The sequence below is a fragment of the Dipodomys merriami genome, unplaced genomic scaffold (assembly GCF_024711535.1).
Source record: "Dipodomys merriami isolate MVZ:Mamm:240054 unplaced genomic scaffold, mDipMer1.0.p SCAF_6, whole genome shotgun sequence".
Lineage (NCBI taxonomy): Eukaryota > Metazoa > Chordata > Mammalia > Rodentia > Heteromyidae > Dipodomys > Dipodomys merriami.
The window spans coordinates 26,260,614-26,280,257 of record NW_027206179.1 but is presented as its reverse complement, the minus strand read 5'-3'; the positions used below and the strand labels follow the sequence as shown (position 1 = coordinate 26,280,257).

The window sequence follows — 19,644 nt, the reverse complement described above, 5'->3', positions numbered from 1 at the left end:
GTTTCTCTTTTAGAACAAATACATTTTTATAAGATAAAATATGTATATAATGTGTTTAAACACATTTGTGTTTGTGATAAATGTGCCCCACACATACATTGCATTGCTTCTCAATGAAGCATGCCCCTAGATTTCAATGTTCCTTGTTCCCATCTGACTACATAAGTTTAATTATTTCCAAACATTTATAATGAGAAGTTACTGCTGTAGAGCAGAAATCTAAAAATATTTTGTCAAATAGGATGACTTGAGTGAGAATAAAGTTAAGTGATTAAATATAGATTCAGAACAGCAAGAGAAAATAGTTCTTATCTAGAAACATGTAATTATATATTTCCTCTGCTGAGCTGGAGACTGACATTTTAAATGTCTGCTGTTTGACAGCCACGGTCAGACATCTCTACAGGGTTGAGCCTGCTCATTAGTGCCACATTAACCTTAACTTTGCCTCAGGCCATTAACTACCAAACTGCACATTTGACCTTTGTTCTACAGATATTTTCAAACAGTGTGGAAGGCACTGCTTTTAATTTGGGTTCTGTATTACTTGTGGACTGACTTTAAGGGTACAAAAGAAATCAATAGATGTCATTAAATAAAGAAACATGTGGTCCGAGATATTCCACAGAGGAAAGCTCCACTTGAAAATATGATTCTTCTCCAATGCCTTTTCAGATAATTAGCTTTGGTCAAAATTAGAAAAAGTCTCTTCTGCATTGCATTCAATAGGAAAAAAGGAAATAATAATATGTGTCAATGTATACATCTTTTAAGTGAAAGAAATTTCCACTAGAGGAGATGGGTAGATGGAGAGGTTTGCCTCGGAACAATTATCTGTTTCTAGAAATGTCTAAGTAAATTTAAAAGAACAACAACAACAAAAAATATGGATTAGAGCCCTTAAGGCAGACAACTTCCAAGAAGATTCCTAAAAGTTTGAAATTTACAGGTCAGTCATTTTCAAAACAATAATGAGTACACTGGCTTTATAAATTAAAGCATTAATTATTTTAGTCTATTATTTTTCTAGACTGAGACAGTGGCTATATAAACATTATGAAGTACAATAAAGCTATATAAAAGTAAGAAATACCTATATTAATTAATTGGAAAGGGGTTCATGATTTCCTGTGGTTAGAAATTCCTATTCATGTGTATAACTTGTCACCAATCTGTAAAACCAAACAATATTTCTATTTCTGTATCTCTTGTGTGTATCTATCTGCCATTTCTGTGTACATGTAGAGAAAGCTAAGGAAGGATAGATACCGGGTTGTTAACTTTGGTTGCTTAAGGAGGGAGGGCTAGAACTACTACGAAGGGTAGATACTAATTTGCTTTTCTTAAATCTTTTCACAATTTTACTACTTAGCAAATACTATATTACTTTTATAATTAAAAGTGCATTAAATTATGACTGAACATTGGTATGTCAATAGACGCAGAAAAAACTTTCACGGTGGGATGCATATATAGATAGATAGATACACACACACACACACACACACACACACACATTTTTACCATGTGACATAGCAGGAGACCTTTCTGGAATTGTTGGCCTCTAGGGCCTGGGAAGCAATGAAGCAATAACTATGCTAGTCCATGTTTCTCCTTTGCCTTCAGTAAGCTCAGGGCAAATAAAGCTACAGGCTATGAATGAGCAATTGTGTTGCAGCCTTTTTCTTCTTTATTCTGCTAGCAGAGGGCACAAAGCTGGTCATCAGCCAGCGATTAATTAGCATTTACCCCACTCCTTGCTTCCTGCACTGAGTTTTTTAGACTGGTCAAAATGTAGAGAGGTCTTCCCTATCTGAGCACATCACCTTCTACATATAGATTTCACCAAACTTTTCTAGTATAACAGACACATGTGTTTTTCTTTAATGTGATTTTTTTTTCTTGAAACTGTTACAACTTGAGAATATTATTCTGTCTGGCAATTTTTCAACATTGATTGATCAGACATTTACTATTAGCCTGAGATAAATAAATCATGGAACTCTCCACAAATGATTAAATAAGATGTTGAAATAGTCTTTTCACCTTTTTTGGCTTTTATTTGCCTTACTTTTACAATGGGATGGTTCTTAATTTCAGCTTTACATATAAGATACTTTAAACAACAACAACAACAACAACAAATCCAAATCAGAAGTCTTACTAGTGAATGTGAATATCTGAGGGAGAATTTTAGTTGTATAGTTTTAAACACTTTCTAAGTGATACTGATGTGTGGCTATTCTATCCTAATAGAATGTGCTGAAGTGAATGATCTTACTAGCCCATAATACAGTGTACTTGATGCACTGAATATTTTAGCTCCCTGTACAGCATTGTACAGCATTAATGTTAAATTCAACATTATATATCCACAGATACTGTCTCGAGCCTGCTTAGTGGAGTCTGGTGTGTTTTACAGCCCTTTAGATTTCTTCCATTTGCAAATGCACAATATACCAGGAACTTCTAGTGTTATGCAATAACTATAGACTAATTCCTAAAGTGGAAAGCTTACCAAGCTATCTTTTGTTCTTTAAAATTATAATTATTAGCAGGCTGTCTTATAAGACTTCATAATTCTAGAAGCTGATCAAAAGTAAGACAAAATCTGGGGCTAATGTGGCATTAATTTGAGTGCAATATTGGGTGTAAACCCAACCCAAACCCAAGGGTTACAAAAAACTAGCTCCTGCTGTTAGTGAAAATGGCTTCTGTTAGAGGAGCCAGAGTCACAGAGGCATAACAATACCAGGTAACAAGGACTGTGAGACAGAAGCAAACAGATGCTGGATGACAGACAGACATGGGCCAACAAATATTACACAGTTGAAGAAATGAATTAAAGGGAGGAGATAAAGGTTCAGCAAGATCTTGAAAATTTCCTAGAAAGATAAAGGAGGAAGAGAAGATTGTTCAAAATAGGGAAAACTGAATGTGCCAAGGTTGGAAACTTGTCAATAAATGCTGAGATATTTTATGAGGGGTATACGTGTGTGTGTGTGTGTGTGTGTGTGTGTGTGAGAGAGAGAGAGAGAGAGAGAGAGAGAGAGAGAGAGAGAGAGACAGAGAGACAGAGAGACAGAGAGACAGAGACAGAGAGAGAGAGAGAGAGAGAGAGAGAGAGAGAGAGAGAGAGAGAGAGAGAGAGAGGGAGAGAGAGAGAGGGAGAGAGTGTAGATTTTAGGCTGGAGTGTTTGAGAAAAGGAAGGTCAGCTGTCAGGGAATGGGAATTTGGGGGTCAAAGGTGGATAGGTCCTGGCCATTGTAAGCCATTCTGACTTAATTGCATGGTATTTTAAATCAGGGAAATTGGTATGTCTTATCTTTTAATGCTGCTTCTGTTTTTACTTTAGAAAAGAAAGCATTAAAAGAAAAGTGAAAGAACAAACCCAGAGGCAATTTGGATAATTTGGGGATTAGATTTGTAACCTAAGTAAGAAATTACAAATTTCCATATGAACTGGATTTCTAGGCTTTGAATTAATATTCCACAAAGGAATACTTTATTGTTTTCTTTGAAATGTTTTCAAACCATTGTTCTTACTTATATTTGATTTATGTATGATATCTATATCTACATCTATGTCTATATATCTGACATAAGGAAAAAGTTCCTGAAGGATGATTAACAGGAACTTCCAGCATCTCCCTGCATTTGTTGTGTTCTTAAATTTAACTTTAATAGCCTAATTATTATAGTAAAATAATTATATAGACCTTGTCATTCCCACAACAAATAAAATGTAGTCATGCTAAGAATATTTTATTCATTGAAATATTCCAGTCTGCTGGGAAGGGAGGCACAAATTCTTACAAGAGGACCACCACTTTTGTGGCAGTAGATAAGTCTGATTTCACTATGACTACTAGTGCCCTTTTTCCCATCAATTTAATTATCTTCTCTAATATCTAGTGGGAATTTCCTGGTCCTTTAGTGAAAGTGCATTTTGCAACACTATTCTTAATTCTGAGAACTAAAAAATTGCCAAAACTGAATAGAAGTTTTCAAGTTAAGGTTTCTGCTCATTTTCATACTTACAAATCAAAATTATCACATTCACATATACTTTCTTCCTTTATATAAGTCTCAATGAACATTTCTCTAATTTTGGTATATTGTGTTTTATAATTCTTTTCTCTATCTTTACAGATTTTTTTTTCTTTTCCTATTTTTCTGTCATCAACAAGAATGAATCCTAATGTGGTCCTTCAAGATATACTTAGTTTAGAATACTTAAACAAACCATTCTTCTCTCAAGTCTGTTCCCTTTTCCCAGAAGCTGGTGTTACTGCTGATGTTGCTTGTGCTTTAAGACTCAGAAAGACCAAGCATTCAATCCAAAACCTTGTCACTTACTGTGGTAGAGGGAAATAGAAATCAGCAACCCACTGGGGCACAGGTGGCTCATGCCTATAATCCTAGCTACTCTGGAAGCTGAGATCTGAGGATAGTGGTTCAAAGTCAGCCTGGGCAGGAAAGTCCATGAGACTCTTATCTCCAACAAACCACTAGAAAACTGGAAGTGGCACTGTGGCTTAAGTGGTAGAGAGCTTGCCTTGAGCTGAAGAATGTAATGACAGTGTCCAAGCCCAGGTTGAAGCCCTACAACCCGGGCTGGGGGGGGGGGGAGTAAAAAAGAAAAGAAATCAGCAACCCAGCCTAGAAAAACAAACATCACGTACATCATTTCTGTACCCATTTCATAGGCTCCATATAAGCTACAGGACTCAAGATAACTTCACCGCTTCTGAGATGTGACCAGAAAGTAAGACAGTATTTGGGAAAAAACTCATATTGCTAATTATCTATTCCCCTTTACAGAAAATCACATTCAAATAATTATACACAAAACCAAATTGGCTTTGGTTTCCCTTTGGTGATTGTCCAGTTCTAATTCTAAGTCTGCTTTTAGTGTTCATTATTATACAAATCCAAAGTATGTATCTACTTCCAATGCTTTACTTATTACTTCATTCTGTAGCCTTCCCTAAAAGATACCATAGCCTAGGCAACTTAAAAAAACAGAAGTAAAATTTCTCCTATTTCTCGAGGGTGAAGTTCAAGATTTTTTCATGTTTCTTTCCTGAACCTGCAAATGGTCCTGTTTTTGTGTCTTGCAGAGCCCTTTCTCTGTATGCACATCTCATGATTGCTTTTTCTTAAAATGACTCTAGTCATATTGGATTAGTCACATGGACCCTTTTATGTGATCTTGTTTTAGCCTTAATTCCCTCTTTGTCCTTCTCTTTTCTTTCTGCCTAGCTCTAGCAGCACTAGGGTTTAAATTCAGAGACTTGCCCGAGTAATGTAGGCATTCTACTTCTTAGCCATGCATCAACCCATGTCTTTGGCTTCTTAATTTGGCTTCTTATTTTTGGCTTCCTACCTGGACTTTACTTGGACCACAACTCCCCTATTTTAGGCTTCTCATCATAACTTGGGTAACAAGTGAGTGCTACTACTACACTCAACATCTTTCCATTGAGATAGAGTCTAGTGGACTTTTCATTCTGAGTTGGCCTACAGCGGTGATCTTCCCAATCTCAGCCTGTTGAATAGTTTCAGTGCATGCTACTGCATCCTGCTATGAGAGTCTTATGAACTTTTATGGCTGGGCTGGCCAGGAACTTCGACCCTCCCATTCTCAGCTTTCAAAGTAACAGGATTACAGTTGTAGCCCATTGATGCCTAGCTTTAAGACCTTATTTCCAAACTAAGTCATGTTACGGGTCAAGGGTTGGTATAAATACTGTGAAGAATCTTTCTAAGTCTACCTTTCCTTACTTTGTAGTTTTCATAGCTCTTTAACATTGAAGACTCTCTTCCTTTATTCTCTTTGGAGTCCCTTTGACTGGTCTCAATGCATATTATTTATCTGAAAGCTTCCATCCATATCCATGGCTTCAAACACCATTTCTATGGATGATGAGTCTCTTACCACACATTCAGTAAATTTGGCTTTCAAAGTCAAACAGAAAACTCCCACAATATTCATGGTTTGTACATCAGTAATATCAGCAACACTGGAGTGCTTTCTGTACAATGTAGAATATTGGTCCCTACCTTACAACTATTAAATCTAGATTTGCCTCTTGGCTGGGTTTCTAGGTGGTGTTTACACATATTGGGTTTGATGAGAGGTGCTTTACTTGCTCTCTCAAAAACTACCTTAAGTGGAGCACATGGAGAGCAGGGTGACCCATCCCTTAACTTTTACTCACGTTTTAAGTTGACAACTTTTAATGGGATATGTTGTACACAGACACCATCTCTGCTCTAGGATCTATAGCAATGAACAAAACAAACAAATGAAAAACAGCTGCTGCCTGCCTGGATCCTTATGCTAGAGCAGGATAAAAGGAAACCATGTGCTATCAAAAAGGTGAGAACATTGAACAGGATGAAGACCGCTAAGGATGGTGTGGGATACTAGAATTGTGGTATTTCCCTTTTCCTCATTTTTGATTTCAGTGAATGAGGTAACCTCAGTGATCAAAGGGAAGACGAAAAGTATCCTGAAGCTGTTCCTTTACAGTCCATTCTGGATTCCTCACACCTATTAAACTTTAGTTGTTTACTAGCAAAGTTGGTTTTTGGTTACTGTTGTTTTTTGTCTTTTGTTTTTTCCCCTCCCATTCTCAGTTTTCCTTTTCCTGGATTTTGTTTCAGTTCCTATTACCAATCTCTTCTATCTACTTCTATCTCTGCTCTTCTATCTACTTCCTCATTGCTACTTTGATGGTGATGTCACCTGCTGGCTAGAAAACCCTTAATGGCTCAAAATGCCTTTGGAATAAATGCCTCCGAATGCCATAAAATGATCAATAAGGCTTATGGTAGTTTGATCTTTTCCTAATTACTAGCAGAATTCATTCTCTCTCTCTCTCTCTTTTTTGTCAGTTGTGGGGCTTGAACTCTGGGCCTGAGGGCTGTCCCTCAGCTCTTAAGCTCAAGGCAAGTGTTCTACCACTTGAGCTACAGTGCCACTTCTGGTTTTCTAGTGGTTTGTTGGAGATAAGAGTTTCACGGACTTTCCTGCCTGGGCTGGCTTTGAACCATGATCCTCAGATCTCAGCCTCCTGAGTAGCTAGGATTACAGGCATGAGCCACCAGCGCCCAGCTTCAGAATTCATTCTCATAAGTACTTTACCCCCTAGCCAAGCTGCATATTTTTCTGTCATATCTTTGTTTTTGATTGTTTATATAGGGAATATTAAGCTGCTATGTTATTTGGAAATATTACCTGATTTGGCTATCTTCCAATGTGGCATTATAAACACTGTTTTCTTCCTTTGGCTTTTCACCAAAAATACATATTCACAGAAAATGGGGACTTTCCCGTTTACTTGTGATGATGAGCTCATGCCAACACAAAGCTTGGTACTCACTGAAGTTTGTGCACTGTGACAAATAATAAGTAACTTTACTGTCCATAGAATAAGTGAAATCTGGGTTACAAGCCTTCAGAGTAAGCACAAAGTAGGAAGGTGTGTTTGGGGAATAGCAAGTATCTAACTTTATAGCAGGTTTTCTGTTATTACAGTTGAGAAAGGTGTCTTATCTACCTTTCTGAGAAGTGCATGAGAACAACCATTGTTACAGCTTAAGCAAGTGACGAAGTGACAGACATGTTCAGTAGAATATCAGATTTGGATTTTAGAAGTGTTCGTGTCCTGAATGGGATGTGGCTATGAAAGGAAGAATTTGGAAGTATGCAGTCCTAGTGCATTGAACACAGACAAACATGCCAATGCTTATTAAGGCCATGTAGTACATCACTGGCAAAAAAATTGAAAGAAAAGGAAAGCTCTTTCCATTAGGGTCTGCTGATGGGAAAGGAGAAATGAAAGTAGCTGTATTCACAAAGTTCCTAGGAAGTAGGTAATTTGAGGTCCATAAAATTTTATTCATTTTTATACCATCAACTTTGAGGTCTTAACATCATATCTTTTTCCCCCCTGGCTTCTTAATTGCTAAAAAACATATTGATTCCATAAGAGTGATCATTGATTTAGAATAGAATTTATGACAGAAGCTTCTCATCTTTTCATTCATTCTAGGAATGTGCAGATTTCTTCTCTAGTTACGTAGTTGCAATGTAAGAATTCATATTTCTTCATGTAATCCAGTTATGGGGAGGGGGGATATAGTCATCTTGGAGGGACTTAACTCCTACTAGATAAAAATTAGTAGTAAGTAAGAAATATAATTACTCTGATAGCAAGAAAACCAAGTTTTTCTTTGATGCTTGTAATTGCTCAAACTAAGTTATCCATCCACAAAAACAAAGCTTTCTTATTAATCATAAGTTCTAGATGAGTCAAGTATATACTTTTTACAGCTACTTGTCTAGTAATATTTTTCTGAAACCAAATACTTGCAGTTATATATATTTTTATTGTGAAAATACCATACAGAGGGGTTACAATTACATGAGCAAGGTAATGAGTACATTTCTTAACAAGCATTGTTGCCTCCTCCTTTGTTTTCCCTTCCCATCCCTTCCCATCTCCCCTCACTCCTTGCATGCCAAAGTTGTAAAGTTCGTTTTTCGACATAACTTCTTGTACATCTCATTGTTTCAGTGGGTCCACCTGTATCCCTATTTAAACAATTTGATTTTTTTCCCTTCCCCTCCCCAAATTATACCAACCTGGAACTCAAAAAATTAAATCCCCCAACAACAAATCTGCCGTTATATTTTCTAATCATATGATTACATGATTTCTAGTGTTACATTTTTGAAAATCATATTTATCCTATAGTCAACTCCAGCAGTTTCTGTTTTAAATACTGCTTTAAGAATTGATAAAAAATGGGGCTGGGAAGGTGGATCAGTGGTAGAGTGCTTACCTTACATGCTTGAGGCCCTGGGTTTGATTCCTCAACACCTAAGCAATAGAAAAAGCAGGAAGTGGCTCTGTAGCTCAGGTGGTAAAGCATTTGCTGTGAACTGAAGAGCTGAGGGACAGGGCCCAGGCCCAGAGTTCAGGCCCCACGACTGCCAATAAATAAATAAATAAATAAATAATAAGAAATAATTATAAACTTATGCAGTTGATCAACAATTCTGTTAAAATTAGGTTTAATTTTTAAAAACTTGGTTAATCAAGTGATAAAAAGCCTAGGTTCTACAACTCAAAAATCTTGACCTTCTATATTAAAAACAGCAATTCTACATTTTTGTTGTTTTCCCTCCCATAATTGTTAGGGAGAAAACAGTAGTGTGGGTGGGAAAAAGCCTAAATTTATATATTAAGGATATATTCTTTATTTTTATGTTTTTGAAAAATCTTGTTGTGTTATTTAATAAAGACTTATGACTCTATATAATTAAAAAGAAAAGAGAAAACCCAGGAAGGATAAGAAACAGTCTACTGAGCTTTTACTCAGTAGGCAATAAATTAACATGTAAGGTTCTGACATTTTTTACATAGAAATGAAAATTATTAGAATCACTGAAATTTAGATTCCAATGTCTACTGAAGATGTCAGAGAGGCTAACTAAAGTGTCATATACGTGTATATGTGTATATTCACAACCATATTCTTGATCCTAGAACAATATATAAGATTATAAAAACTATAAAGGCTTATTCAAAGAATAAATTAGTGCTAGCATTCTTTGAAAAATATATTTTCCAGATTATTAGAAAAGTGCTTAAATATATATACATATATAAATATATACGTATAAATAAGTATATTCTGAACATTACACATAGTAATATCTGTCATTAGTGTTGGGTTGTACTATGCATTTTGGATTTTAATGAGTTTCTTTGTTCTTTCATTCAGAGAATTTATCAACAGCCTTCGACTGTACAGGTCATTCTATGGTGGCCTGGCTGATCAGCTTTGCATTAAGGAATTAGCTGCCGCTGATGGACTACCCTGCTGGAATGGAGAAGCTGTGCAAAGGTATGTCCTGTGGACTGGTCTGTGGAAACATGGTAACTTCTCTTAAACCCTGCTTGCTCTCTTTTCCTGAGTCATCAATGGATATCTTTAGTTTTAACTTTTCTATACATGACCAAGTAGTGATTAACTCTTTTTCATTATTTCCTTAAAATAGATTCTAATCCTTTTGAGTAAAAAAATGATCACTTCCTGTGATGTTTTGAAAGATTTTCTTCTTTTCAACCTATGATTATAAAATAATCTCACCTGTCCTGTTCAGTTGGTTTTATTTTTCAAGTTTGTTTTTGAACTTCATGGGTATTGAAGCAGGAGGAAACTCAGCTAAATGTCAATATTCATATGAAGATGCACTGCTATGTGAATGTTTCTCAGAAGTATTAGCATGTCCATCCTATAGTGATTTTCTCTTGACAGCAAAAGATAGGGAGAAAGAAGAAAAAGAGGAGAGAGAGGATAAAAGAATGGAAAGGAGAGAGACAAAGAAAGAGTATGAAACAGAAGAGAGAGAGAAAGAAAAATGTATACTTACATAATCATAACAACTTTATGTGTGTTTGAATTCTTGTTTGCATGTTGTCAATTATAATGAAACATAAAAGTAAAAGTTCACTTTTACCTTATTCTCCATCTGGTGTTTCTGTTATAGCTTCTCTTTTATTTCTTGTAACTGATTGTACTTGCAATTACCCTCCTATACTTGCCACACTCATCAATACTCCTTAGTTCATAAAACTGATAAGGAAGTAGTGCTTTTATTTGTCTTTGCTGATAATTATATATGAGATAATGAAGCTCTGTGTCATGGATTTGAATTTTTGAAGTGTAAAATATACTTTATTGATATATGTTTATTTGAATTCCTTAAAAACGTTTATTCTTGCTTTGAAGTTGTCAAAAAAGTACACTTTAGTTTCCATAGTCCACAAAAAGGAAAGATCAGATGTCATGCTTTCTTATGTCCCAACACATGTGCTCCATATAGAGTCAGTTTGTTTAGTTATCAAAAAAGTGATAAGTTCATTTAAAGTGTTATTTAGCAAAATAAATTTATTATAATAAATATATACTATAAAAATTTCAAAATGAATGATACAGTAAGAGCTAGTTACTTATTTCTTGATGATTATATTCATTATATTTAAAAGTTACATTCCTGAATTTTAAATTATTACTTTATAGGTGACATATACATATCTCATAGCGGTTATTAAAATATTTTTGCAGATGAGCACCGTAATTAAATTTAAATACAATATTTAATACTCATGATTGATGTTCTTTTTTCCCTGTGTGTATATTGGACTTTAATAAATATTTTGCTGTCCTTGAAAGAAATAATAGCATAGATTGTCTTGACTTCTTTTTCTTTTCTTTTATTTCTTAATTTTCTTTTTCTTCTTCTCTTCTCTTTTCTTCCCTTAAAAAAATCAGTAATAGGACTTGAGTTCAGGCCTTATTTTTTGACTAGGCTTTTTCCATACACAGATGATACTCTACTACTTGAATCATACATCCAGTTTCTGCTTTTTGCTGCTTCAATAGAGAAAAGATTCTCTCAGGTAATTTGCTTTTGTTTTCGAAGTGAGATTCTCAGATCTCAGCTTCTTGAGCAGCTTACAGTTGATGGTGAAGTGGTTCTTAGCATTCTCATTGGTCCCAGCTCAATCTGACATTTCCTATCCCACCCAGACCTCCTGTCTGTTTGCCATTTCCAAGTGCACCACGATTCTAGTCTCTGATGAACAAGCTTTAGTTTGCCTTCATCTATCCCCAAATATTTTCTCTACCTTCCTTATCTTAGTGGACATTTTACCCTTTTCTTCAAGATAGTTTCTTTTTAAAGTATATTTTTATTGTTTGTATATATTATATGTAAATATAAAATATAATATATATACATATACATGTAATTGTTTCGTATATATTTATTTATTGTTAGCCTACCTCCAGTGAATATTCTATTTCATCTCTGAGTGTTTTGTAGTAGTGAATGAAGAGTTTCCTAGGCATGTTTTAGTAATATATTGCAACAAATCATTCCTTAATACCTTAAAATAGGTCAATTGACTCACCAGATTCTCTCTGTGAGTGTAGAATGTGATCTTTTTTCAGTGTATCCACAATATTAAAAACCTAAATATTGGGCTGGGAAGGTAGCTCAGCGGTAGAGTGCATGCCTTGCAAGCATGAGGCCCTGGGTTCGATTCCTCAGCACCACATAAACAGAAAAAAAAAATAAAAACCTAAATATTTATGAAATGTAATTGATTGATTATGGTGTATTCATCATGAATATTATTTTCAAAGAAAAGTATGCATATTTGCATCTGCTGTTATAAAATAATTTTAAGTAATTGTTCAGTAAAAATGACTGAAAGCAGTATTATATATATTCTACTAGTAGATTTAAGTTCATAAAATAGATGCAAGTATTTCTTCTGAATAATACTCTTGGTTGGTTAGTAGGAAAAATGTTAATATGTCTAACTTTAGGACAAAATACTAGGAGGTTGTCTGTATTTTTATAGTGTACATAATCAGTCAATTAATTAATTAGATGGTTTATTTTGGTAACCCCAAACCATTATTGTTTTCTTTTTAAAATAATGTTTCTTTTGTAAAAAAAATTAAAATTACCTTTCAAGAAATTAAAAATGAAATTAATGGCTCATGTCTGTAATCCCAAAGGTTCAGGAGGTAGAGATCTGGTGGACCACAATTTGAGGCCAGCTTGAACAAAGAGTTGGAGCAAGACCCTTTCTCAATCAATAGCTAGGTTTGGGGACATGCACTTGTCATTCTGGCCTCACAAAGCACAAAATAGGAGGATTGCAGTTCAGGCTAGCCTAGGCACTAATTCAAGACCCTGTCGCAATGTTATAAAGCAACTGAGCTATGCACATAGCTCTAGTGGTATAGTGATTACCTAGTAAGCTTACCTAGGCCTTAAGTTCAACCCACACTACTGCCAAAAAGAAACCTCTTTATAGTGCTATTTATTTATGCACTTAGTTTTTAAAAATTCCATAGTTTTATTAGCATCAATTAGATGTACATAGGGCCATTTACTTTGTCATGTCCATATATATGTGCATATATACATGTATGTATGTATATATATACACATGCAATGCTTTTCCTTGGTTAGACTCAGCCCCTGTATTACTATCCCTCATTCCCTCTTTCCTCTCCCCAAACAATTTCAACAGGCTTCATTACTCCAATTTCACAGTGTATATAAAGTATTTCAGCCATATTTATCCTTTTTTTGCCTCTCCACTCATCCATGCCCATTAGAATCCATACCCTGTACATATACATTTTGCATTTCTTTCACTATGTTTTAGTGTATATTAATTGTTCAAAGAGATTTTACACATGCTAGTACTGTACTTTAGTGATATTTCCCAATTTCTGTAATTCATATTTTCATTGTAATTGTGTGACATTGCGTGACATTGTTTTGTCAAATCTTCAGGAATCCATTTAAATATTGAAATACTGAATCTCCCTTATTACCTTCCTATATCGAGTCTAGATTACTGTTATGATAGGAAATTGTTAACCACTTCCTCTTTGAGAAAGAAATAAAAAGCAGAGATCACTAGTGAAAAACTATAAGAAATCCTCACATATGTATGTATTCATTTCTGAGACCTATAGAAAATTAAAATAAAAAATGACATACACTTTTGAAAAACAGTGGATACCAAGTGAATGTATATCAACTTTGGGATTGAACACTAATTTGATTCATTATGGTGGGTTATAATCATCAAGTTCATCTTGGAGAAATGATGGTAGCCACATCAATAGGTTTAACTGGCTGCCAATGCTGAATTTATCCTCTATTATAAGATCAGAGTGATTGTTTTGGCAAGATTTCACTTCCAGCTTTTTCTGCTTATGTGGCACTAGGGAATAGAACCCAGGGCCTCATGTGTGCAAGGCAAGCACTCTACCACTCAGCCACCTTCCCAGCCCCCCCCTTTTTTTTTTTTTTGGTCAGTCGTGGGGCTTGAACTCTGGGCCTAGGTGCTGTCCCTCAGCTCTTCAGTTTAAGGCTAGCGCTCTACCACTTGAGCCACAGTACCACTTCTGGTTTATTGGAGATAAGAGTCTCACAGACTTTCCTGCCTGGGGTGGCTTTGAACCGTGATCCTCAGATCTCAGCCTCCTGAGTAGCTAGGATTACAGGTGTGAGCTACCAGCTCCCAGCTTCTGACAGGCATTTCATCTAAACAGAATTCTGTATAGATGAAAGTGTCTCAAATACCTGCATTAGATAAGAGGAGTTGAATTTCTGAAACAAAATTGTTTTAACTCAAATGATTTTGAACATGTACTCCTACCATTTTCTGCAACATTGTGTCATAGTTCAACAATTCCTAATTCAAGATGAAATGCATGGTCTCTCCTCTTAAGGTATTCTCTCACCTTTCCTCTCTTCATCATGAAATAAAATTGTTCTCTGGAAGCTTTTTCAGTTCCTACTCTATGATTGTAAATTGATTGCTTATGATTTGCAACTCTCCCTTAATCTCCAGGAATTTATGGTCCTCACAACAACTCTTAAATTAGCCAGAGGGTGTTAAGTACCCTAATAAAATTAATAACCCACATTATTCCTAATTTCATTTTGATTTAGTTATTGTTCCTGAATGCTTCTTTCATAATTCAACATTTTCTAGCTCTTCTGATAAGATAAACCCTTTTCTTAAACAATTATAATAGAATTTTAAAAATAAGACAAAAACAGAAAACCTGAGAACCTGGTGAAATTTTCTACTTGCCTATTGTCTGTTTCTGCTCTATACAAGTAATTACCCTGACTATATAATTGGTTTTAACTTTAGCATCTCCATCCTAACCCATCCTCTTACTCTTTATCAGGAAATCTACCTTACTTTCATTTTTTCTGTTTTATTTCCCAATCTTACAGTATCCAATTATATATATATAATATTATATATTATATATTTGCTCATGGAGCTTGAACTCAGAATCTGGGTTCAGTCCTTGAGCTCTTTTGCTCAAGGCTAGTGCTCTACCACTTTGAGCCACAGCTCCACTTTGAGCCATGGCTCCATTTCTAGTTTTCTGCTAATTAACTGGAGATAAGAGTCTCATGGACTTTGCTGCAAGGTCTGGCTTTGAACCATGATCCTCAGGTATCAGCCTCCTTAGTAGCTAGGATTACAGGTGTGAGCCACAAACAACCAGTGCCCAGTCCAATTGTATTTTTCTTTTTTTTTTTTAATTGTATTTTATTTTATTTGAGAACATACTGTACAGGGGGGCTACAATTACATGGGCAGGATAATGCATACATTTCTTACCAAGCATTGCAGCCTCCTCCTTTGTTTACCCTTCACTTCCCTTCCCCGCCTCCCCCTCCCCCCACCCAATTTTACCCCCCTCCCCCCACCCAATTATACCCCCCTCCCCCCCCCACACCGACATTGTAAAGCTGGTTTTGACATGACATTTTGTTCTTCTCATTGTTGCAACAGGTCCACCTGAATCCTTAAACGACTTGTTTGTCCCCATCTCCTCCATATGTTATACTGACATCAAATATAGTGAAAGCGGGGGTTACACTGTGGGGGAGGGACATACAAAGCAACAAAGAAATAATCTTATAAATACGTTAGAAACACATGCATGAAAGAAACGAAAACATTAAAATACATATTTAAGGGTTCATTTTCCTAACATCACATTATCTGACCTTTTCCGCTTGACTCATACATATACTAGATATTGCAAATAAGGGAAACCATGGGACCTATGCTTCTTTGGGCCTGGCTTACTTCACTTAATATAATTTTTTCCAAACCTTTCCATTTCCTAACAAATGGGGAAATGTCATTCTTTCTGATGGAGGCATAGAATTCCATTGTGTATATATACCCCATTTTCTTGATCCATTCATCTACTGAGGGGCATCTGGGTTGGTTCCATATCTTAGCTATGGTAAATAATGCTGCAATAAACATAGTTGTGCTGGTAGCTTTAGTGTGGTCTTGTTTGTAAACATTTGGGTAAATGCCCAAAAGTGGGATTGCTGGATCATAGGGGAGATCTATGTGAAGTCTTTTGAGGAACCTCCATACTGCTTTCCAAAGTGGTTGAACAAGTTTACATTCCCACCAACAATGAAGTAAGGTTCCTTTCTGTCCACATCCCCTCCAGCATCTGTTGTTAGAGTTCTTGATTTTTGCTGTTCTAACTGGAGTGAGGTGATATCTCAATGTTGTTTTGATTTGCATTTCTTTTATGGCTAGGGATGTTGAACATTTCTTCATGTGTCTATTGGCCATCCTTCTTTCTTCTTCAGAGAAGCTTCTCTTTAAGTCTTTCGCCCACTTATTTATTGGGCAGTTGTTTCTTTGAGGATTTGTTGTTGGGTGGTTTAATTTTTTGAGTTCCAAGTATATTTTAGATATGAGACCCTTGTCCGTTGTATGGCTAGTAAAGATCTTCTCCCAATCGGTGGGCTTTCTATTGATCTTGCCAGCTATGTCATTTGCCCTGCAGAAGCTCTGCAATCTTATGCAATCCCATTTGTCCAACCTTTCTTTGATTTGTTGTGCTTCCGGGTCTCTATTCAGAAAATTTCGACCTGAGCCAAGGCGACCTAGGGTTTCTCCTATTCCATCCTGTAATGTTTTCAGAGTGTCTGCTTTGAGTTCAAGGTCTTTGATCCATTTGGAGTTAATTCTGGTGCAGGGTGATATATAAGGATCTAGCTTTAGTTTTCTACATGTAGTTAACCAATTTTGCCAGCACCATTTACTGAAGAGGCTGTCTTTCTTCCATTCTATTTTTTTAGCTTCCTTATCGAAGATTAGATGGCTATAGGTCTGTAGGTTCATTTCTGGGTTTTCAATTCTATTCCATTGGTCCTGAGGTCTGTTCTTATGCCAATACCAAGCTGTTTTGATTACTATGGCTTTATAGTAGAGTTTGAAATTTGGTATTGATATTCCTCCAGCAGTGTTCTTTCCGTTGAGGAGCGTTTTTGCTATTCGGGGTCTTTTATTGTTCCATATGAATTTTTGGATTGCCTCCTCTATTTCCTTGAAGAATGAGGGTGGAATTTTGATAGGTATCGGGTTGAATTTGTAGATAGCCTTGGGAAGTATTGCCATTTTCACGATGTTAATCTTGCCAATCCAGGAGCATGGGAGGTTTTGCCATTTTTTAAGTTCTGTGTTGATTTCCTTTTTCAAGATTTTAAAGTTTTCATCATAGAGGTCCTTCACTTCTTTGGTTAAGTTAATTCCTAGGTATTTTATTTTTTGTGGGGCTATTACAAATGGAGTTGCTTTCCTAATTTCAGCCACACTTTTCTCATTGTTGGCATATAGAAAAGCCATTGATTTTTGGGGGTTAATTTTATAACCTGCTACTTTGCCAAAGTTTTGAATCAGCTTGAGTAATTTGGGAGTGGAGTCTATGGGATTCTTTAAATACAAGATCATGTCATCTGCAAAGAGGGAGAGTTTTATTTCTTCTTTCCCTATTAGGATCCCCTTTATGTCTGCATCTTGTCTTATTGCTGTAGCTAGGCATTCTAATACTAGATTGAAGAGAAGTGGAGAGAGTGGGCATCCTTGTCTTGTTCCTGAGTTAAGAGGAAATGGCTTTAGTTTTTCACCATTGAGTATAATGCTGGCTGTAGGTTTGTCATATACAGCCTTTATTGTATTGAGGAATGTTCCATGGATTCCTAATTTTTCCAGAACCTTCATCATAAAGGGGTGTTGGATCTTGTCAAATGCTTTTTCTGCATCTATTGAGATAACCATGTGGTTCTTATTCTTGCTCCTGTTGATGTGATGAATAATATTAATTGATTTGCGTATATTGAACCAGCTTTGCATCCCTGAAATGAATCCTGTTTGATCATGGTGTATGATTTTTTGGATGAATTGTTGAAGTCGATTGGCCAAAATTTTGTTGAGAAGTTTTGCATCAATGTTCATCAAAGAAATGGGTCCATAGTTCTCTTTCTTTGATGAGTCCCTGCCTGGTTTTGGGATGAGGGTTATGATGGCTTCATAGAATGTGTTCGGTAGTGAGCTTTCTCTTTCAATTTCATTGAAGAGTTGGAGGAGTATTGGTGTGAGCTCTGCTTTGAAGGCCTTGTAAAATTCCGCTGTAAAACCATCTGGTCCTGGACTTTTCTTAGCTGGGAGGTCTCTCAATTGTATTTTTCTTAAGAAACAAAATCACATATTTGTACTAATTATGAAATGGTAGGGCCATCTTTATTTTTAAAAAACACTAGTTTCTAAAATTTATTGATGTAACAATGAGTTTTTTTTCCAGTTTCCTGTACAAAGGCTGTATGTTTAATCTTCATGACTTTTTTTTGTTAGTCTTGGGGCTTGAACTTTGGGCCTGGGCATTGTCCCTGAAATCTTTAGGTGAAGGCAAGCACTCTACCACTTGAGCCACAGTCCCACTTGATCTTCATGACTTAAATCCACTCTTTCTCTTTCTTTTTTTCATAGTATGCATATCTAATCAGGTCTCCAATATTGTTGAACTATATATTTTCAAATATCACCATTCTTACCATACTTACACCAATCATGTTTCATTCAGAATTAAAAGTTGCTAAAAATGCAGAGATTCCACTAATAACAGAATAATTTTAATGAGGTTATTTTCTCCGTGTAACTGTATTAAATCCACTAGAAGACTTTTACCTTGACAGATGAATGAAATCATGACCAGTCCTTAAGAACTTTTTAGTTATGGTTAGTATCTGAAGGATTTTTGGTTATCTATTAGTCCTACAAGCAGTTGAAATTCTATAATGAAAATGCTCAATTGAAATTTATATTTAGAAGGTTGAAATTCATTTAGCAACTTTGTTTATCCTTTGTTTAATTCTAGAAGACCTATTGTGTATGTGTGTGTGTGTGTGTGTGTGTGTGTGTGTGTGTGTGTGTGTGTGTGTGTGTGTGTGTGTGTGTGTGTGTGAAATTTCCATTCCATATGTCAACCTTAAACTTCTTAAACTGTTTTCATCCTGCAGCCACTGTTTCTGACTTCTCCATATTTGACATTGGGGAGTTTAGAGCTGGTAGATTAAGAAACTGGAGAGGTAATAGGAAATGACTGGGAAAGGGCACAGATAACTGAAGAGTTTCTCCCTCATGACCTCAGCTTGGTAAGGGTTATGTGTATAGACTCTCATATATATCTGCATCACATGATAAAACATATCCACTTAGATATGGAAATTTCATTTTCTCTCATGTAATGTGCTTTTAGAACATGGAAAATGTGACCCCCCTCCCCTGCCCCACCACCAATGTGAGTGGTCATACAGTCTGATCCTAATGAAGCTGTCTTTACTCGAGTGTTCACAGGCCATCTACTACCATTTTGAGGAGTGTGAGGAAAAGATCAGGCTTTTTATTCTCACCCTCATTTAAGGATCCCTTAATGTCTCCTTCACTTAGGGTTAATAAAGTGTGGACTCAACTAGCTTATTCAGAAGGAATTCTGTTGATCTTTCAGTCTCAGTTGTGCTGTGTAATTAAGGTTAATGTCAAGTCATTAGGGCTCAAGAGTGTTTTTTTTCATTTGGGTTTCACTTCTGGCATCTCATTTTGGAGGGGTAGGGAGATTACACTGTCACTGACTTGTTCTGAATTGGAAACAGAAAGGGTAGGACGTTAGTATCCTTTCATATGTAT

General features: G+C 35.9%; 1 protein-coding gene across 2 annotated transcripts in view; it reads left to right on the top strand.

Moving 5' to 3' along the window:
• Window positions 1-19,644, top strand: part of Gpc5 (glypican 5) — a 1,051,553-nt gene that overhangs the window by 230,283 nt on the left and 801,626 nt on the right. For both annotated transcript variants that reach the window (XM_070002745.1, XM_070002746.1), the window contains exon 5: window positions 9,803-9,925. In XM_070002745.1, coding sequence (XP_069858846.1) covers window positions 9,803-9,925 — 123 coding nt within the window. The remainder of the gene's footprint in view (window positions 1-9,802; window positions 9,926-19,644) is intronic.